At 40.3% G+C, this 22,156-nt stretch overlaps 2 protein-coding genes across 3 annotated transcripts; both read left to right on the plus strand.

The window, feature by feature from the left end:
• The first annotated feature begins 1,523 nt into the window (after positions 1 to 1,523).
• Positions 1,524 to 9,962, plus strand: LOC106930211 (serine/threonine-protein phosphatase 4 catalytic subunit B). Its single transcript, XM_015007630.2, has 9 exons — positions 1,524 to 1,685; positions 2,267 to 2,518; positions 4,991 to 5,042; positions 5,121 to 5,171; positions 6,819 to 6,920; positions 7,006 to 7,179; positions 7,256 to 7,382; positions 7,504 to 7,693; positions 9,049 to 9,962. The coding sequence occupies exons 2-9, from the start codon at positions 2,409 to 2,411 to the stop codon at positions 9,176 to 9,178; spliced, it is 936 nt and encodes a 311-aa protein (XP_014863116.1). The 5' UTR covers positions 1,524 to 1,685; positions 2,267 to 2,408; the 3' UTR covers positions 9,179 to 9,962.
• Positions 9,963 to 10,380: 418 nt separating this feature from the next.
• On the plus strand, positions 10,381 to 21,825 carry aldh3b1 (aldehyde dehydrogenase 3 family, member B1). Of its 2 annotated transcripts, none has more exons than XM_088008029.1 (10): positions 10,381 to 10,533; positions 12,624 to 12,793; positions 13,086 to 13,196; positions 14,946 to 15,066; positions 15,251 to 15,336; positions 18,021 to 18,102; positions 19,257 to 19,649; positions 20,588 to 20,754; positions 20,837 to 20,936; positions 21,506 to 21,825. In XM_088008029.1, the coding sequence occupies exons 2-10, from the start codon at positions 12,632 to 12,634 to the stop codon at positions 21,580 to 21,582; spliced, it is 1,299 nt and encodes a 432-aa protein (XP_087864155.1). In that variant the 5' UTR covers positions 10,381 to 10,533; positions 12,624 to 12,631; the 3' UTR covers positions 21,583 to 21,825. The 2 variants fall into 2 exon arrangements, with proteins under 2 accessions (XP_087864155.1, XP_014863113.1); XM_015007627.2 differs by having other exon boundaries at positions 10,382 to 10,533; positions 21,531 to 21,825.
• The last annotated feature ends 331 nt before the right edge of the window (positions 21,826 to 22,156 follow it).

The following is a 22,156-nucleotide window of genomic DNA, read 5'->3' on the forward strand; positions in this document are numbered from 1 at the left end:
TCTTGTTTTGCTTCAAAGATGGGCCTTTACTACCATCTTTAGTTTCTACTAGGGCTTATACAGTCTTTCTACTCATTGCTACATTAACTGCGTTAAACTTTTGTATTGATTGTAATGGTGTCAGTGGTCCAACTTGATCAATGAACCCAAAGGTTGAACAATGTTCAGAGCTTTAATGAGTCAAATTTAATCCGCTTTCAACTTTTAGTTGTGAACATACAGTTAGTTTATTACTCACAAGAAAATAGTTATATCATGCACCGATAAGCTTTTTGAAGATTTGCATTCTGTTTTCAGAAATGTCTCCAAAAATGAACCAGTGTGCTCATTCCTACTGAAGTGATCATAATGCCATGACTGACATGCTTTATTTTTATCATGAGTTTGTGTATGATTTTATGCCCATGTCTTTCTTCATTTGTTGAATAAAGAATGATGTTTTAATTTTCTGTGGGTCTTGTTCTACAGTAATACTGGATATAAGTTATTAAAAATGGTCTCATAATGGAAGACTCCCAAAAGAACTGATAAGATACTATTTTAATGATAATTTTAAAAACTTCTAAAATAAAATAAAATTTTAGATGGTGTATTATTATTATTATAATTATTATTAAATATACTAATACCCTAACACCTGAGCCTGCCTTGTGGTGCATTAGTGTCAATCTATGGTACAAGTGCTACTGGTGATACTCAAACAGACTGCAGTGATACTTAACAGTGTTAGTATTCATAATTTGCAGTAAATACAGTAGCATTGTTTCATTAACCTATCAGAATCTGGATCTTGGATTTACAAAATGAAATTATGTCTAAGTTCCAAATTAGAATCCAATGGAATTTACAGATTACCATTAAAGAAGGCTGTTTAGTGACGTGTATGTGGATATACACTGCTCAAAAAAATAAAGGGAACACTCAAATAACACATCCTAGATCTGAATGAATGAAATATTCTCAGTGAATACTTTGTTCTGTGCAAAGTTGAATGTGCTGACAACAAAATCACACAAAAATCATCAATGGAAATCAAATTTATTAACCAATGGAGGCCTAGAAATGTTCCCTTTATTTTTTGAGCAGTATATTTATGGAGATACAGATAAACATGCTGAAACAGTTCATCCCTGAAGCTGTATGACAAAGTTTTACATAAACTGCAGACATAGTGGATTTTCAGTCTGGTATTGAAATGAAAACTGATTCTAACAATTTAGAATTGACAATTCTAAATTGACTAAGTTCCCTTAGTCTCTTAGCCAGTGACTAAGAAAATAAATATATTTATTTTCTTAGTCACTGGCAAATCAAACACGTGCCACCAAAAATATCTCCGTTTCTTTAAAAACAAGGGGGGAAAAAAGATTTGTGACCACAGCCTTGAAAACAGAATTGTCTTTATGACTCAGTTACACATTGTAGATTTATATTTCTATGTAGTTTAGCCTGGTTTGTAAGCTTTTCCAGTCAGATACTGATCATCTGGTTGAAAGTTGGAGCAATGTGCGTCCCCCGCACCGGAAGTTACGGTGGAGCGGTTGACGTTGGTGGTGAGCACAGCAGGACTGAACCGGCAAAGACGATACCGGGGGAGGGAGTGGAGCCGGTGAACGAGTGGTGAAAGAATCAACTATCTACGGAGAGTAACGTTGATGACTGTTTTTCAAGCTTTCAGAGACACGGTAATTACGTTTTTAAAGTCTTATCGATTCAGACGCGATATGTTCACCGTTTTCCGAAGCGCGTTAGCGGTAGTGTCTTGCTAGTGAAGTTAGCCAAGGAGAGCTAACCAGCGTTTTTGCCGAATGTAAAGTTAACCAGGCGCTACAACCTTTCGTCTTCTCAAATTGACATAGTACATTAAAACAACTGGCCATCGAATACAGGGAGGTGTTTGATGTCTACTGTGAGGCATTTGTCCAACCATTACGACAAATTCTTGAACAAAATGGTTGGCTTAGTTCTCAAAGAATCAGTTGTTCTCTGACGTATTAGTGGTGATGTAAGCTAACATGCTAGTGGCTAGCATAGGTTAAGCTGCGCCCATAGGCCTCGCATTCCTTAAGAAATAACCTATTTTTTCTGCCTCATTTTTTGTCTGTTTCACGTTAAATACTTTTTTGAAGTTACAATTGTTTTACTTTTTAGAAGACTGGACTACGCGTATATGTAGCCTCACGGGAAATACAAGGCTGGTTATTTTGAATGTTCAGCTTGTTTATTTTGCATTTTAATAAATGACCTTGTTTTATTTCTCCGTCAGCTTTTTTTTACTCAGAACTCTGTGACTGAAGCGGACCTCCGGCCTCTTCCCGTGCTGGATATTGGCTCGGTTGCTGTGGGGTTGGAGGAGCCGAGCATTCAGGGATCCCGGTGTGTGAAACGTGAATAGTGTGAACAGCTCTATGTGTGTGACAATGGGGGACATCAGTGACCTGGACCGACAAATAGAGCAGCTCCGACGCTGTGAGCTCATCAAGGAAAATGAAGTGAAAGCACTGTGTGCCAAAGCCAGGTGAGTGCAGCAGTAGTTATACATGTAAATTAATAAGAAAAAGTCATAGTACTGGTTCGGCCATAATCGCATTAAAACGTCTCAAGAAATGATAGTAAATCTTCATTGCTTTGTAAAGTACATTGGGTATTTCAGTTTTAAAATTATCGCATTTTCTGTTTGTAAGTAGAGATACAAAATTTTAATAAAATGTGCAACATGCAGAAATGTTGGAGAGTATTGTGATAACAGTATGATTTGCGATAGACTCGCTCTAATTATGAATAATCTGTCCAGCTTCTGGAAAAATTTAAATTCTGTAGTTTCATCTCAACAGTTTTTATAGAAAAAGTAGCTTTTTGCTGGTATGTGCTGTTTTTTAAATGAAACAACTTATAATCAGTCTCTTAATGATTTAAGAACTTTTCCACCTCTTTACCTTCTAAAATGTTTCTTGTTACCTTTAAAGTGGCTACATATATATAAAATTAAACTTATCATTTATTGTACAATCTTTATATTTGCATATGTTTTATACTTAGGAATTGTTTACTCTATACTCACTCAAAGGTGTCCATCTCTTAAGGCTTTAATTAATTATTTTTCAGGTTCTGTTTCCTAGTTGCAGAAAAAGCAGCTATTAACAATAAATTTTACACTTGAATGTATGACAGAGCCTCAGTAACCCAGATATTGTTGTAACAATGAACTTTGCTCCTTATCAAGCTGTTCCATGTAGTTTTGCAACTGTGCTGGAAAACATTACTGATTACATTCACAGTTTGAAATATTTCACAATTTGAAAATATAAATGCTGCATGTATTTGTATTCTTAGAACTAACTGGAAAAGTGATACAAACATATAATTCAGTGTTGCTTTGATTGGTAGTATCATAAATGAACATCATGATCAAATAAAGCTTACTAATAACTTTTTGTTATGGAGATTCTGGATATATTACTGTAGATACTTTCTGGTTGTGTGACATTATTTCTTTTTGTGCAAAAAATATGTAGATGAGAGCCCATATTGTGTTACTTTTAGGAGAAATAATTTGAGAGCACATCAGGATGTTAGCTTTTGAGATAGTCATGAAATGCAGCACTGCTTAGTTTCTTCCTCTGTGATTGGTGGACGTGTGTAAAAGCAGTTTTAATGAAGGTTTGTTATTGTATAATAAGTCACAGTTACTCTATTTCTTCTCTGAGAATAAAATGGATAAACAGATTTTTATCTGTAAATGATGTCAGCTGACCTTTGACCAAAGTTGATAATGTCTATCCATTGCCTGGATCACTATTAGGGCTGAACTGTACATCACATCACAATATTAGTGTGTGCAATTATTCATATCACAAAGGACTGTTTGGAGAGCAATAATTGTTGGCTAATATATTTGAAGTGTTCTGAACTTGTATTTTACATGCTGATGTAACATTTAGCATGATTGACAAATTCATAGCAGACACTAGTGATGTTGCCCAAAAGGTTAAAGGTTGCAGAGTGATGGAAGCACAGCTGAGAAACAGAGGACAGAATAAAACAAATACTAAACCTGATATCGTCGCAATATTACCAATATTATTGCCACGTCAAGATTTACTAATATCTGCCATCATCACTAGTTATGTATGTTGGTTGATGTAGTAGTTAACAGTTTAAACCAACCCAAATCTTTTCTGCTAGTGGTTGGCCTTGGCTAGTTGATCCTTAACTAGAACTAGTTTAAGGTTCAGTGTGAACCATTTTAACGTGACTTCATTTATGTTTATAGTTCGCCATTTGAACATTCTGAGCTCTTTACTGTCCCAACATTAGTTGTCATATTTATTAGTTTATTATTAAGATAGTCTTAAAAACAGTTCATGTTAACCTGCACCAGTTAACCTGTTGGTTTTTGCTTAGTGTCTCCAGTCTGTCCTCTTCTTTGAGTTTAATTTTTTTACAATTTTTCTTTTGTCACATAAACTGTAATCTGCACACAAGAAAAAATTCTTTCATTTCTTTAATGATTATTTGCCCAATCAAATGAAGTTTTTATTTATTGGCTCTTATAACCTCTGTAGGTTTTTAATAAAATCCTGAAGAAGCATTTCTGTTGTGTTACTTTGACTATACTGACCTCTTCAGTGGTCAGAAGTGAATGTTTGATGTGATGTAATGCAGAAGCTGGAAATCCAGTACTGGACTCTGTGGCTGCAGCAGGATCTCCTCCACAACAGGAATTTATAAACTTTATAGATTAATTTCTATAAAGTTTAAATTTATGGGACTGTTATTAATACCAGGTTCACATGCAGAGTGAATATTTGGGCGTTACAGTCTGAACAGCACATGCAGAGCAGGAGCTGAGTTTCTTCCTGCAGTGGGAAAGGCTGACTTTCCCACTGGTTGAGAAGTTACTGTCCAAACATTCCTACAGGTGTTTATTCTTTTAAATAAAATAGATAAATAAAATTCTAATTTCCTTTTCATCTGAATATATTTTCAGAGAGATTCTGGTTGAAGAAAGCAACGTTCAGAGGGTAGACTCTCCTGTCACAGTAAGGAACATCCAGCATGTGTTACACTGATAGTCTGTGTCATATGGAGTCTTTTTTTAAACGTTTCTCTTGTTGCAGGTGTGTGGAGATATTCACGGACAGTTCTATGACCTGAAGGAGTTGTTCAGAGTAAGTCTCCATCTTTCACCCTTCCTTCTGACCATTCATTGATTTTCACAGTGAGTAGCTCTGAATGCAGTCTGTGGATGGATCCCCAAAGCTACAGTCACCATGAAACTTTCAACACAATGTCCAAAAGGAGCGCTTGATTTGTTTTTGCTTCCAATTTTTGTCGAGAGAAAATGTGACCATTATGTGAATTTTTTTTTTTTTTTTTTTTTTGAAAGGTCAAAATTAGAATGGAGCTCATAATCAAGTTTTTTCTTGTTTAAGTTCTTTATTTCCTTAGCAACCACGTTTCAAAAATTATGTCATACAAAAGCAACATTTACCAACATTGTTGTTTTAAAATATAAAGAAACATTTACATTGCAGAATAGGGTTACAAAAGTATTTTTTGGAAGTTGTCTGTTTTTTCAGCTGAATTAGGAATATGTTGCACCACTGAATCCAAAACTGAAATCCATTTTTCTCATTCAGGTCAGGTTTTTATTCTAACTTGATTTAGAGAAATCCAGTCTACTGACTAAATTGATGACTAAAATGAACATTTATCAGTGCATTTCCATTAATATTTCTCGCCCAAAAAAGATTTTAGGAGAAAAAAATCTTTTGAACACAGTGTATTAATTGAATGCTACAAACCTGGATTTCTGTAAATTGAATAATAAACACTAATAAGGGTAAATTCATGTGAATTGAACATTACATCTTCGCTGTAAAATTCTCCGTCTCTTCTCTGTCCTGATGGAATCTCTCCTCCTGCTCATCACTCATTGGTCCAGATTCTCAGGAAATCGATCCAGATGTGAGAACAAGTCATGCATTTTGATGCTCATGTTGCTCCATAGTTCAGAGAGTTGACCTGATTGAGCAAAACCAATGTGATTTCTGGATTCAGCTCATCAGAATGATCCTAAAACAGTTGGAGAAACTCCATTTTGGCTGTTGACTAGTGTTATGGAGCTTTAACTGCCTTTTTATTTTCATTTCGATTTCACATTCTGTAAGAAAAGAGTTGGACCAACATTCTGAACCCAGATAATGTTGAACTGTTTATGGACACGCTGCCTTTCCTTACAGATGACGAGTGTCTGCATTAAAAATACTTCTAATCCGTTCTTTTCATTGTTGACTCAGCACAGCGGGCATCAAGCCTCATTGATTGTTGATTCCTAAACAGATCAATAAGTTGAAGTTTTTGATTTTGCTCCCTCTTACAGAGATGAGGGCTGTGTTTGTTTCTGAGTCCAGATCAGAGAAAGAGGTGCGATGTGTTTCAGTCAGTAGCTAGGAAGGAAGCTGTAGTTCAGAGTGGCTGGCCTTTTGTGTTTGGAAGGTCAGTGTTGACGGCTCTCTCATGCCTCCCCCACCCACCCCAGTGTTCAACTACATGACAGGAATCTGTTTGGGGAAGAGTGAATGGGAAACACATAATTTATTAGCAAACCCTGCAGCATTCTATTGATGCTTCAGGAATGCAGACTATTTCATACATGTTCACCTGTGTTGTTGTTATGCTGTAATAATCAGCTGGTTCTGGATTGCATTACTCCTGAATTCCTTTCTCTGTGTGATGAACTCCCTCTCCTACCCCACCTATGAAATGAAGGTAATCTGTACTGACAGTGCTGTCCTGTTGTTAATGTTTAACAGGTTGGCGGTGATGTTCCAGAGACAAACTACCTGTTCATGGGGGACTTTGTGGACCGTGGCTTCTACAGCGTGGAGACTTTTCTTCTGCTGCTAGCTCTTAAGGTGAACATGAAGCGATCACATATTCCTCAGTTTGTATTTCTGTGCTTCCATTTCATCTTCCAACCTCCTCTTGTTCTCACATCAGGTTCGTTATCCTGATAGGATAACCCTAATCCGAGGAAACCACGAGTCCCGGCAAATCACCCAGGTCTATGGCTTCTACGACGAGTGCCTCCGCAAATATGGCTCCGTCACCGTGTGGAGATATTGCACAGAGATATTTGATTACTTGTCGCTTTCAGCTATCATTGATGGAAAGGTGAGATGTGTTCACCGCTCAGCTCTGACTGGTCGCTTTTTACAGCAACACTTTAATGTGACTTGGTGTGTCGCAGATCTTCTGCGTGCATGGTGGCCTGTCTCCCTCCATCCAGACACTGGACCAGATCAGGACCATTGATAGGAAACAGGAAGTGCCTCATGATGGGCCCATGTGTGACCTTCTGTGGTCAGACCCTGAAGGTATCTATCTGCAGGTTTCTTCAACCTCTCTCTGGTTTCTAACGTTCCAGCCAGTCAGCGATTCCATGAGGGAAGGAGGAGTTTTCCTGCTGATGTTTTTGTTCTCTTTTGTTGCTCTCAGACACCACAGGGTGGGGAGTGAGTCCCAGAGGAGCCGGCTACCTGTTTGGGAGTGACGTGGTGGCTCAGTTTAACGCCGCCAATGACATCCACATGATATGCCGGGCCCACCAGCTGGTCATGGAGGGCTACAAGTGGCACTTCAATGAGACAGTCCTCACTGTGTGGTCAGCACCCAACTACTGCTACAGGTGAGGCTTTAGTTGGGTCCAGCTCAGTGTTGACAGGACAGCCGCTGCTGCTGAGTGTTATAAACCATGGTGCACTGCAGATCAATGTAGTGTTGTGGCATACCTACTACTTATTGCAACAGACAATTCATATTTTGCTTTGTTTAAAATGTGTTTTTGGTCACTATGTTCAGTTGAACCCTGTTCAACTGAACATAGTGAAAAATAATAACCAAACAACCAACCAAAAATGATAAATAAAAATAATAAAAATCACCAACAACCAAAACCATAAATAAAATGGATTATGAAGTGCCTCTGAACAAAATTGTCCCTTAGAAGATATTGATCATCAATTATTGAATCTATTGAGCTACTTTTAATTTATCATGCGATTAATTGATTTATTGCTTATTGCCACAGGCTTGTAACTGTCCTCCTGCATGATCCTACACTATGTAGAAGTGACTTTTATCTGGGGCTGCATGAACTTAAAAAAATGAAATTGTTTTTTAAATAATTTCAAGGATTATATGGATTGAGATTGACCAATAATTTTCCTCACATAGCTCCTTTTTTTCCAACATCACATGGTCCCCTGCACTAGCTTTGGTCACTAACATCAATGTGAGCATCATGTCCATCCAACCAGCCATATTTCAATATATTTATCTCTAACCAGCATTTTGCTTAGAGGTAGGGGAGAAAAATACTTTTTCTTTATTTTCTTTATTCCTTGAGATGCAGACATACACAATTCTAACCCAATTAACAAATGTTAAAACTTGGCTTGTCTTAAAATTCATTTTAAGGCCATGTCTGAAAAGAAATTACCTTGATAAGATCTATGCAGGAAGCACAAAGTTAAAAGGAATAAAATGGATGTCTTGATTTTGAGGTGAAAGTAAAACTGTTTAATGATTCCTGCCATAACAAACCACAGGTTGAAGGCTAGCCAGGCTAGAGATTCCCCTGAACTCAGAGAAGGTAGAGCTAACCACAGAGTACATTCCATCTGTTACCACCAACGACCTGAGCTGAGAATCAGCGTAACACCACAGCCAAACCAAAACAAAGTGAGCACGTCATAAGCTAGTCTGATATCTGGAATGTGTGGTGTATGGAAACCCATTCCTACGGAATCTCTCGTTGCTGTAACTACGGCTTTTCTGATGCGCAGCAGTTGGCGCGTCTTCAGCCGGGTCAAACATGTCTGGAGTTTAGTTTTAGTTACAGATGAAGTCTTTGGAAGGGGCAGCAATGTTTGCAACGTGCAGTGTGATCTATGATGCTAATCAAAGGTCATTTTTCAACCTAAGTTCATTATATTGGTTTAGAATGACCAAACCAATTCTCTTGTCTCTCCTGACTACCAGGTGTGGAAATGTGGCAGCCATCTTGGAGCTCGACGAGCATTTACAGCGAGAGTTCATCATATTTGAGGCGGCACCACAGGAGACCAGAGGCATCCCTTCCAAGAAGCCAGTAGCTGACTATTTCCTGTAAAATCTTTGAACAGCCAGCCATCACGTGTCAAACTCTGGTACCATTGAACACCAAACACCCTCCATCCTGCTGCCGGACCATTCTCTCAGTCTGAACTCGAAGCAGACGGAAAACCCTCCCGATCCTCCAGAGCTCTCGCACAGCTGCAGCCTGAAGAGCTGAATTTTTGCCCGACTGCCCGAGCCTGACAGATGAGTCGCAGTGGAAGGTGGAAAGGCGTGGCAGATACTGGGCCCATGACTGTTGTCGCTTTTTCTCAGCTATTTGGGGGTTGCTCTTAAAGCCTTCAGCCAACTTCTTCCATCTGTGTCACTCCTCACTCTGTGTAGATACAACCTTTTTTTCAGCTCAACTCTTTTCTAGTGTTCTTTTTATTTTTTATGACTAATATTGTCATTTAGTTTTAGAATTTTTTGGATGGAGCAATTATTTTTTCTTTTTCAGAGATACAGCTGTAGGAAATTTTACAAATTTTATCAGTTAAGGAGATCCTTCAGTGCGTTTGTCTTTGACTTTGTATAACTGTTGCTGACAGAAGAAAATACAAAATGCCCCTCTTCCATTTATTTTTCTTCCGTTTTTGTCTGTAGTCTGTTACGTGGGTGATATTTAACATTCTACGTGCTGCTGCTCAGCACCATTACAAATAAACACCAGATATGTAACTAACTTAAGAAAAGTCACAATATTCTTTATTTTCCCCTCTTAATTCATTTTAATCTCTGGATTGCTCTAGCTCTGTCAATTTTGATATTGTGAAAATAAAATTTTGTATCAATACTGATTTGTTGCAGCAGTGATTATTTTATGAGCTGCATAAAAATGTTTGTGGTGGTGGTGTTTTATTTTAATGAGCCCATTCTCTGGAGACATTAGAAAGACGCAAGTATTAGATATTTCTGATTAAATTGTTTAAAAATATATCCGTATCAACCACTCGCAGATTCAAAGATTTCAGATTTTTTAAAATTGTAAATCTCCCACCATGACATGCCGAAGTTTTGTGAGCTCTAGGTTTGCTAAAATGTTGCAATCTAAAATGCGATTCTTTTTTGTAATATTTTGTGTGGCAAAAGGCATTTAGTATTTCTCTTTCCCAGAAGTTTCTGAATAAAATGTCGGCTGTGGCAGGAAGGAGCGTCGGGGTGAGGGTGCACGTTCTGTCTTGCCTGACTAGTTTTCTGGCTAGTTTTTCCTGCTAGAACAAAAACTAGTCCCACCTCGCAAATGGAACAGGACCGAGACCGGTAGAGGACGTACCACCCGGAAACCAGAAATCCTTCTCACCTGAAGCACTGGCTCCTCAAGACGGCTGCTGTCGACTCTGATATTTGGAGAAACCAGCGCATCAGCAGGTAGATAAATCGCAGCTGTATCTCTTATCTCAGTTAATGTTGAGCTGTTTACACAAGGTTCACTAGTCACTGCGGAGGGATACATAGCAGAATAGGCGAACTGGTTGTACATAATGTAAGAAATAGAGGAAATAAACGAAGTTTGTCATGTGCTTTGGGAGTTATCTGTAAACTTGTTGAAGACGGAGTGTTTTTATATATATATATTTCTGCTCGAACATTTGTGGTGCTTTTGGAACTATGAGTAGCTCTGATAGTGTTTGAACTTGATCAACCCATAACTGATTGTAAACTAACCGGTATCAATCAGGCGCAAGTGTTTGCTGTCTTGTTTTCTGTGATTTATGCACGCGAGCCCAGGCGGATAATTTTCCCAACCTAATTTTGTATAATTTTCTACAGATGTTAATTTCGTTCTAAAGCAGTCTAATATAGTTGAAGAGAGAACATGACAAATCCTACGCTTCCAGATATTTTGATACACACATCTGTATGTTATTGGGAGAGTTTTTCGCTGCCGCTGAAGTTGGTATCTGATTCGGTGATAAAGCACTAGTACTAGTTCACTTATTTTAACAAACTTGGACTCCCGATTCTCTCTCTTTAGAAGTCAAAAATCCCTAACCTGGTCAAACAGAAACCAGATTATTCTACAGTGAACAGAAAGCTTGGTATGTGATCTGGTTTTGTGAAAAAACACAAAAGGATTATTTCGGTGTTTTTTTTTTTTTTTTTTTTTTTTTTAGTTTTGCAACAACCTCAGATGGGATTCAGCTTGACACCACAATGCTGAGTGCCATAGTCCTCATTGATTAAGAACAAACAGTTTGACTTGGGGAAAACCGTCTGTGTGACTCCAGATTGACAGAGCGTAATCAAACAAGACAATGTGTGGTCAGCCAGTTACTGGAATCTCTACTATTATGTCCCTGAATGGTTCCAGTCAGGCCTCTGTTCATGTTTTATTCTATTATTGTCTTTCTACATTAAAAACCGAAGATGAGACACTGGATCACAGCTATATGTCGCCACCTTCCTAAAATAATGGCCAAAGTTATTTTTTTCCAAAAGATGACTTAGGCCAAAATAAAAAAAAAAACAAAACAAAACAAAAAAATCACTTCTGGCAAAAATGACTTGGGTCATTATTTTAGGAAGGTGGCGATATCTGTCACTACATTTGTGATCTGAACTTTCAGGTTTAGTGTGTTTAAAATTCTTTACTCAATTCTAAAATGTTTCATGTGAAATTGTTTCCTGAGCCAATTTATTTATCTAAAATTCCCCAAACTTTAATGGGACCTTGAACACAACCATCAGGTCACTACATCATGACATGGATGGGTAAGACTGGTAGAGGTGTGAATGACTGCTCTGCTCATGTTCTTTAGAAATGGAATAGTTAATAATCACCACCTTTTTTTTCTTTTTTTCCTTTTTGAAGAATAAGTCTTTTGGCAAGTTATTTTTTTTTCACGGGAATGGCCAACAAAGTTCAAATCTCTCGCTTCAGAAAGGGCATTTCATCATTTTTTTATAAAGTTGAAACAACGCATTGAATTGCCTCATTAGTAAAAGTTTCACATATTGCAGTTATTTTATTGTAAAGAGACTCTGGGGTTTATAATAATCCAGGTTAGGTTTGACCTAAGTGTGTTTCAGATTTTTTTTAATTGTCACCAAGGAGTAAAATATCCCTTTACTGAAGTCAAATGTGATACCAACTTCTGCTGACCTATCGCAAAATGAGGTACATTCCTGTTGTTTCCTTACCTCAGTTTGAACTAAAGACAACTGCCTCTTCACAGTAAGATTCCCAGTCAGCCATTGCTCATCACCGTTTCTTTATTTTTAAAGTTTTTGTATGAGTCAACAGTGAAACTTAATGCATTTCTTTAATCCTCGTCTTTTGCTGAATCACTTGGACAGGCTCGTCAGGTTTTATTACACCTTGAGAAATATGTTTTTTGTCTACAAAAAAAAAAAAAAAACTTACTCTATTGCTTGTTTTACCAAAACAAATTTCCAGACCTGTTTCATGTTGGTATTAAACCCTTTCCTAAAAGTCTGAATGGGATGATGTGTTCCAGGTGCAGGGATGGACTCCCACAGTCAGGTTCTGGAGCGTTTACGGACGGGCTTCAGGTCAGGCATCACTTTGCCGCTGGAGTTTCGTCGAACACAGCTCACCAAGCTGCTGGCCCTGGTCAAAGACAACGAGGAGCAGATTGTAAAAGCGCTACACCAAGACTTAGCAAAGGTACCTGACACCGGTATTACACAGACTGCACCACCACATGATCACACAAGAGTTGCGCAACCAAAATCTGAGGGATTTACTTGTTTTACTGTCCTGACTATGATGCAAGAGGAAAGTTTTTTTGTTGTTGTTGTTTTACTCCTGCCACAACCATCCGACTGCAGAAAGTTCCTGCTTAGTTTTTACTCAACTTTGTCGTTAATTTTTTATTGCTGCATACGCGATTCAGATCAGTACGCATAATTTCTGCTGAGGGATAACATCTGTCTGCACTGCTGCTTCTGCATTTCAGCCAAAATTTGAGAGCATCCTCTCCGAGGTGGAAATAGTGACCAATGACCTGCATCATGCCATCTCCAACGTGGCGACCTGGATTCAGCCAGAGTATGTCCCCAAAAACCTGGTAAGTTCACCTGAACGCTGCGTTCGCTGCTGCTGCTTACAGCAGAGAGAGCGCTGGGAGAAAGTATTTGTTCCCTTAGAGATTTTCTAAATACAAGCCTTTAATATAGGACAAATATAAACAAACAGGTTTTAAAACTGTTTTATTTAAAATAAAAAAAAAACTATTTACTATGGTAACTTAATGCTTAGCTGTGCCAGCATTGGCAGCAACATTTGCTATGAAGCATTTCTGATAACTGCCAGGGAACCTTTGATATAAAAATGCTGGCCCACTCACTGCAAAATAGTTTTAGTTCAGCCATGTTGGATGGGTTTTTGTTCTGGAGAGTTTCGTGAAACCATTGCAATTCCCCCCAAATTTGGGGTCTCTAGGGATGAATGGGGTAAATGATTAAGCATGAATAGCTTGTTTTAATGGTGCGTTCAGATCAAATGCATTATGCGCTTCAAAAACAGGTCTGGCACTTCAAGTTTGACATGTGTGCACTTTTGGTGCATTCACACCAAACGCGTTTTGAGCATCAGGCATGTCTGGTTTACATCCAAAGTCTGTGTGAAGCAACGCTCCTTGTTGGACTCACTTGACGCGTCAAACGCTCCAAACGGTTCAAATTGCGCCACTCGAAACGCACCTCCACACAGACTCTGAATGTAAACCAGACGCGCCTGATGCTCAAAACACATTTGGTGAGAACACATCATAAGGTCCCACCATCACATCTTGAAAAAATTGTAGTCCAGCCTTTGACAAAAGCACCCAAAGCCTTTGTTTTATTATTTTCTGGGCTTTTTTTTTTTTGTTTGTTTTTTTCTTAGCTCTTTTCACGGGCCAGGATTATTAAGGTTGCAAACTGATAAGATGACATTCAGGGATTTTTCTCAGAAGAGGACATTTGTGGTTCCATTAATTATAGCAGATCGTTCAAGTAGCAAAGAAGTCCACGTGTTGACCGTTGGCATGGTGTTATCCTGTAGTACAGAGTTAGTTTTACACCAGATGTAAAAAGGGGACATGCCTTCTAAAAACGCCCATGTTTGTCTCCTCAGTCCACAGAATATTTTCCCCAAAAGTCTTGGGGATTATGAAGATCTTCAAAGCCTTGGAGTTCTGCTGGGATGACATTTTTGTCGTCCCTTTTCTCATTGTTGAATCATGAACTCTATAAAGGAATGTGAGGCCTGTAGATATTAAGATGTTCCTTAGTGACCACACCATCCTTTAGTGGAAATGTTTATAGACATTAAAAGTTCTGTGTAGTGATGTTGGCTCTTCATTCAGGCTACCGCAACAGAGAAACATCAGATAACAGGATCCTGAAAATATTATAGCAAAAATGCAGTTTTATACTTTTTAAGAATTCCAATTCTACGTGTCATATCTGCTTTTAGAAATTTTAGAAATCATTTCAAAATTTCACATTTAATCCAATAATCTAGTTTTACTAGGAAACATTTAGTTAATACTTAATTTGTAAAGAATGTTGAGTCTTGTTTACGCTGTGGTGTGGGGCAGTAGATCAGAGCAGGAAGGACAAGCAGAACAGAGCGATGACCAAACTCCCCCTGACATGATTTAATCATTTTGAATTGGTTGTAAGCTTATGGCTTTGCCCTTAAAGTGTTAAGCCCTCAATAAGAAAAGTGGAAGCTTTAATTTTAGGAGATACAATCACAGATATGTTCCTTCAAAACCCAGTGTGTCGAAGCTTGTTGTAGATGAGCTGATGCCTTCCTGTCGTTTTCACAGGCTACAAAACTAGATGACTGTTTTGTGCGGAGGGAACCGTTGGGAGTTGTGCTCATCATCGGACCCTGGAACTACCCCCTGCAACTCCTTATTTTACCACTAGTTGGAGCCATTGCTGCAGGTCTGCAGTCTTTATGTTTTATTATAACTTGCTGACATTTTTATTAAATATCAGCAAGCTGTGACTGAATCCTTGAGACGGTTCCAAGCTTCATGCAGCTTCTATCTCCGTATCGATGCTGTAATCTGTTCTTATGTGTCGTGTGTTTAAAGCTGTGTGAAGTAACGGTTAATGTCCCTGACAGGAAACTGTGCAGTCATCAAGCCGTCAGAGGTCAGCTCGGCCACAGACTGCCTGGTGGCTGAGCTCATTCCTAAGTACCTGTCTCAGGTGAGCTGAAGGCTCATTGCCTATTCTAAACACATTTCATGTTTTATGCTGGTCCAGTTTTGTTCTGTGGCTGCTCCGTGTCAGCTCCGTGTCAGCTCCGTGTCAGCTCTATGTCAGCTTCATGTCAGCTTCATGTCGGCTTCATGTCAGCTTCATGTCAGTTTCATGTCAGCTTCATGTTCATTTCATGTCAGCTGCATGTCAGCTCCATGTCAGTTTCATGTCAGTTTCATGACAGCTTCATGTCAGCTCCATGTCAGTTTCATGTCAGCTCCATGTCAGCTCCATGTCAGCTTCATGTCAGTTTCATGTCAGTTTCATGTCAGCTCCATGTCAGCTCCATGTCAGCTCCATGTCAGTTTCATGTCAGCTCCATGACAGCTCCATGTCAGCTTCATGTCAGTTTCATGTCAGTTTCATGTCAGCTCCATGTCAGCTCCATGTCAGTTTCATGTCAGCTTCATGTCAGCTCCATGTCAGCTTCATGTCAGCTTCATGTCAGTTTCATGTCAGCTTCATGTCAGCTCCATGTCAGCTTCATGTCAGCTCCATGTCAGCTTCATGTCAGTTTCATGTCAGCTCCATGTCAGTTTCATGTCAGTTTCATGACAGCTCCATGTCAGCTCCATGTCAGCTCCATGTCAGCTCCATGTCAGCTCCATGTCAGTTTCATGTCAGTTTCATGACAGCTTCATGTCAGCTCCATGTCAGCTCCATGTCAGCTTCATGTCAGTTTCATGTCAGTTTCATGTCAGCTCCATGTCAGCTCCATGTCAGCTCCATGTCAGTTTCATGTCAGCTCCATGACAGCTCCATGTCAGCTTCATGTCAGTTTCATGTCAGTTTCATGTCAGCTCCATGTCAGCTCCATGTCAGTTTCATGTCAGTTTCATGTCAGCTTCATGTCAGTTTCATGTCAGTTTCATGTCAGCTCCATGTCAGCTTCATGTCAGCTTCATGTCAGTTTCATGTCAGCTTCATGTCAGCTCCATGTCAGCTTCATGTCAGCTCCATGTCAGCTCCATGTCAGCTTCATGTCAGTTTCATGTCAGCTCCATGTCAGCTCCATGTCAGTTTCATGTCAGCTCCATGACAGCTCCATGTCAGCTTCATGTCAGTTTCATGTCAGTTTCATGTCAGCTCCATGTCAGCTCCATGTCAGTTTCATGTCAGCTTCATGTCAGTTTCATGTCAGTTTCATGTCAGCTCCATGTCAGCTTCATGTCAGCTTCATGTCAGCTTCATGTCAGCTCCATGTCAGCTTCATGTCAGCTCCATGTCAGCTCCATGTCAGCTTCATGTCAGTTTCATGTCAGTTTCATGTCAGTTTCATGTCAGCTCCATGTCAGCTCCATGTCAGCTCCATGTCAGTTTCATGTCAGCTCCATGACAGCTCCATGTCAGCTTCATGTCAGTTTCATGTCAGTTTCATGTCAGCTCCATGTCAGCTCCATGTCAGTTTCATGTCAGCTTCATGTCAGCTCCATGTCAGCTTCATGTCAGCTTCATGTCAGTTTCATGTCAGCTTCATGTCAGCTCCATGTCAGCTTCATGTCAGCTCCATGTCAGCTTCATGTCAGTTTCATGTCAGCTCCATGTCAGTTTCATGTCAGTTTCATGACAGCTCCATGTCAGCTTCATGTCAGCTCCATGTCAGCTCCATGTCAGCTCCATGTCAGCTCCATGTCAGTTTCATGTCAGTTTCATGACAGCTTCATGTCAGCTCCATGTCAGCTCCATGTCAGCTTCATGTCAGTTTCATGTCAGTTTCATGTCAGCTCCATGTCAGCTCCATGTCAGCTCCATGTCAGTTTCATGTCAGCTCCATGACAGCTCCATGTCAGCTTCATGTCAGTTTCATGTCAGCTCCATGTCAGCTCCATGTCAGTTTCATGTCAGCTTCATGTCAGCTCCATGTCAGCTTCATGTCAGCTTCATGTCAGTTTCATGTCAGCTTCATGTCAGCTCCATGTCAGCTTCATGTCAGCTCCATGTCAGCTTCATGTCAGTTTCATGTCAGCTCCATGTCAGTTTCATGTCAGTTTCATGACAGCTCCATGTCAGCTTCATGTCAGCTCCATGTCAGCTCCATGTCAGCTCCATGTCAGCTCCATGTCAGTTTCATGTCAGTTTCATGACAGCTTCATGTCAGCTCCATGTCAGCTTCATGTCAGTTTCATGTCAGCTCCATGTCAGCTCCATGTCAGCTCCATGTCAGCTCCATGTCAGTTTCATGACAGCTTCATGTCAGCTCCATGTCAGCTCCATGTCAGTTTCATGTCAGCTTCATGTCAGCTTCATGTCAGCTTCATGTCAGCTCCATGTCAGCTTCATGTCAGTTTCATGTCAGCTCCATGTCAGCTCCATGTCAGTTTCATGTCAGCTCCATGTCAGCTTCATGTCAGCTCCATGTCAGTTTCATGTCAGCTTCATGTCAGCTCCATGTCAGCTCCATGTCAGTTTCATGTCAGCTCCATGTCAGCTTCATGTCAGTTTCATGTCAGCTTCATGTCAGCTCCATGTCAGCTTCATGTCAGCTTCATGTCAGTTTCATGTCAGTTTCATGTCAGTTTCATGTCAGCTCCATGTCAGCTTCATGTCAGTTTCATGTCAGTTTCATGTCAGTTTCATGTCAGCTTCATGTCACCTCGTTCTCTGCCCTCACTGTGCTGCTGCTTCCTCAGGACTGCTATGCGGTTGTTCGTGGGGGAGCAGAGGAGACCAAGGCTCTGCTGCAGAACCGATTTGACCACATCTTCTACACAGGTAGAAGCCCTGTGGAACTCCACATCTGCTGCGCTGAACCAAAAACATGCAGGACCAGGTTGCATGGTGTTTCGAGGTGTACATCTGATGGTTGCTGATTTGTTGGAAAGATGAGTCACCTGACATGTGAAGCCATGAGAATATGTGAGAACAGACATGGTGGGCTTCATGGAAACCATTTGATTTCCTGGTACAGACGGGGCTTTGAAGAGTCTGACTGAGGTTTTACCGCCCCATAATCCTCTACTGCTGCCGAGGTTATTAGTGTAGCACATTGCACTTCAATGTGCTTTACACCATAAAATCACCATACAATAACCAGTTATGAAACTGCAATGCACATTACATTTTGTTAAATGCCATCATCAAAGTCATCAAGGCTAGTCATCATCAAGTATGTTATTATGAGTCAAAAGCAACTCTAAACAGGCCATTTAATGTTTCAGCTGTTGTGCAGTTATAATGCTACGCACTCATCAAAAACATACCTGGAGTGTTGGCATGATTCTTTCATGCATGTTTGACAAATCATTTCATCTCCATGGCCACCATCCAGCTGTTAAAACGCCTGAGTGGACCGAGCCCTGCCTTTGAGACACAGCTCCTCCTCAGAGTTTCCAAGATTTTGAGTTTCCACCTCACAGAACAGCCCTTCACCATGACTCCCCCCACTCAGCTCCTTCAGATTAGTGGCAGGAATTAGCAAACACCTGGTGGAACTGTGGATCTGCTGAGCTCATTATAGAAGCTACTTCTCAGAGTAACGCTGGTAAAATGTTGTTAAAGGGTTAATAGTGGAGCCATGTTGTAATGACTTCCTGAAGGCGGAGTTTCATAAAGAGACAGGAGTTTTTAAAGAGACAGAGGCCCAATTTCAAGGCATTAAATTACACAGTCACATTTTTTAAGTCCTATTTTGATCTTTTTTATTACAATTAAAGATAACATAGTTGCTTAACTGTCCTATGAGTTGATACTCTCTGCCCCTTTAAATGATCCTCCTAGCCTGGAAAAAGGTCACCTCATATGCATTCTTGCAAAATATGTCATTGATGTGCATGATGAATGTCTAAGTTCAGTCCTTTTACCATTTTACATGAAAACGTTGCAGCTCTTTCCTCTGTGACCTCTGACATTGAAGCTCCTGCCTTCAGGTTCCCAAGCGGTGGCTCGCAGCGTGGTCCAGGCCGCCTCCGTTCACCTGACGCCCGTAACGTTGGAGCTGGGCGGTAAGTGTCCCTGCTTCATATACGGCCGGATAAACATCCAAGCTGCGGCCCACCGCCTGGTGTGGGCCAAGTACTTCAACGCGGGCCAGAGCTGTGTGGCTCCAGACTACGTGCTGTGCACCAAGGCCACCCGGGACGCCCTGGTGCCCGCCCTGACTACCGTGTTGGAGGAGTTCTACGGGAAGGAGCCGCAGAAGAGTCCGGACCTGTCCCGCATCGTGTCCGCTCGCCACTTCACTCGCCTCATGAAGCTGCTGGAGAAGACCAAGGGCAAGGTCGTTATTGGAGGACAGAGCGACGAGCACGATAAATACATAGGTGGGTCTTTAACTAGACTTTGGAGAACAATATTAAACATCCAACTAATCAGGAGCTGCTGCTGATAAATCATTTCCAAACATTTATTCATATCAAAGCGTCTGGTTCAAAGGTTCAACTTGTATACTGTGTATATTCATCACACACAAAGTTATACATGTCAGTTTCTTGGGAATTTAGTAGATTATACTAAGAATGCACCAATTTCAGTTTTCTAGCCGATCACTGATCTTTAACCAGATTTTGGCCGATACCGTTTATATTTTCTGAAATGTTGCTAAATAAAGCAAGAAAGTTGCTGAGCTGGTAACAGTGGGCTGCCTGCTGGTAACTGTGGTTGATGTTTAGACTAGGTAGATAAGACCAGCTTGACATGTAAATGCGATCACCAAAATGAAGGAAGTCGGGGCTGATTTATGGGTGTTACACTGATCAGCAGTCAGCACACGTGGCGTAACATTGAGGAGGTCAGGAAGCCAGGCTGACCTTCAGCTCGTCTGCATCGTTGGTTCTGGTGTCTCATCTCCTTTTGACGACAGGCCACAGATTCTGATTCTTCATCAGAATTCTGTTTGATTGGTTTGATGTAATGTTACATTTTTAGAAAACTTTAATTTTGAATTTTTGTCAGCGATAAGCCATGATCATAAACATTATGATTATGGCTTAAATAAACGCAATAAATATATCACTCTGCATGTAATAAACATAATGGATATTAAATTTATGATTTAAAATGGCTAGTTAAATATTTTTTTAAATTATATTCCAGTTTCTTTGAATGTATTCTGAGTTATTGAGACAATTTTGTAGTAAAACTGAGTAACTTTTGAAAGAGAAAATTTTTTGGTCATTACATCATTTTCAGGTCTGCCTAAATTCAAACTTAACGCTCAAAGATAATGTATTGTAAAGTTTTCCATGTGTGTGTCTTCCAGCGCCCACGGTGCTGGTGGATGTAGAGGAAGATGATGTCCTGATGGGGGAGGAGATCTTCGGCCCCATCCTGCCCATCCTGACTGTGGAGGAACTGGAGAAGAGCATTGAGTTGGTGAATCGCAAGGAGAAGCCGCTGGCGCTCTACGTGTTCTCTGATGAATCCTCTGTAAGGACCAGAACTCTGCTGGCTGCTTGCTCATAGCTGGAAGCCCAGAGCTGTGAGGATCACCATGTTGTTGCTCTCTAAGGTGGTGAAGACGACGATGGAGAATACCAGCAGTGGAGGCTTCTGCTCCAACGACGGCATCGTTCACATGACCCTGCCCGGGCTGCCCTTTGGGGGCGTAGGTAGGTGTACATACTTACTCCATGTTTTCTCTTCAGGTCACAAACTATGAGCCATTTCTCTCTTATTTTCCATAAATGTAGAAAATTCCATTCAAGAACAAACTGGTTGAGATGTTCCTTTGTTCTAAAACTTCAAAGTAAGAAAGAAAATTTTACCGTTTTAATCAGGATTTGGTTCAAGTACCAAAACAATTATATATTTTGTATTGATAAAACTTGATGAGCCATGCTTTTTTTGAAGGTATTTTATTTAGCAGGAGTGAATATAATATTGTGTTTTAGATGGTGGAGGTTGCTGACCCCGGGGTCAGCTGGGCAGCCATGTTTTGGTCGGTTGACAGTTTGGCCACAGTTCTTCCTCAGAGCAGCACGTTCACTGGATTGATTGACAGCACCACGGGTTGTTTTTGACTGGGAACGGTGCACTAGGCGCTCGATCTTCTCATAGATTATCTGTCTCATGTTATGTTGTCAGGACGTGGTGACAGTTTTAACAAACGTGTAAAACACATATTTTTATAAAAGTTCTGTACTGGAGCTTTAATAATTTGTGCATATCTAACCTGCAGCGTGTTTATCTCCCCGCCCATCCAGGGGCCAGCGGCTGGGGCTCCTACCACGGCCGCTGGGGCTTCGAGACGTTTAGCCACCGGCGTGCCTGCATGCTGCGCGGCTGGGCGCTGGAGAGACTCAACGGCCTGCGCTACCCGCCTTACAGTGATGACAAGCTGAAGTGGCTGCGCTGGACCACGTCTGCAAACAGCACCTGCTCTCTCATGTGATGCGCCTCTCAAAGGCAGCCTGACGAAGATGGATGTGAGAATTTAAGACAAATAGAAACTTTTTACACTGAAACAACTTAGGAGGAAAATAAAGTGTTTTTGCAACATTTTGGAAGGTTATGGGTGTTTTTGTATAAATTAATATTACTTCTTTTGAAAGGTGTAAACCTTTCCACGTTTTACTACCTATATTTTTAAGATTAATTTTTGCTGAGATCCTTTCTTTGAAAATACTGCTACACTGTTATCATTTATGGCATTGTCTTTGTGAAACTATAAACATTTGTCCCTTTAGTCAGAATAATGTAAATAAAATTGATTTTTTTTCTTTCTTTTTTTTCTTTGCTTATGTTGCAAAACAGAGAAATCCATCAGTTAAGTCAGACTTTTCTGCAAGGATTTCACACGACAGTCCTCTCCAGGCTGTGGTTCTCCCTG

Source organism: Poecilia mexicana, unplaced genomic scaffold, assembly GCF_051168715.1.
Source record: "Poecilia mexicana isolate PSO_F unplaced genomic scaffold, ASM5116871v1 scaffold_8, whole genome shotgun sequence".
NCBI classification, from domain to species: domain Eukaryota; kingdom Metazoa; phylum Chordata; class Actinopteri; order Cyprinodontiformes; family Poeciliidae; genus Poecilia; species Poecilia mexicana.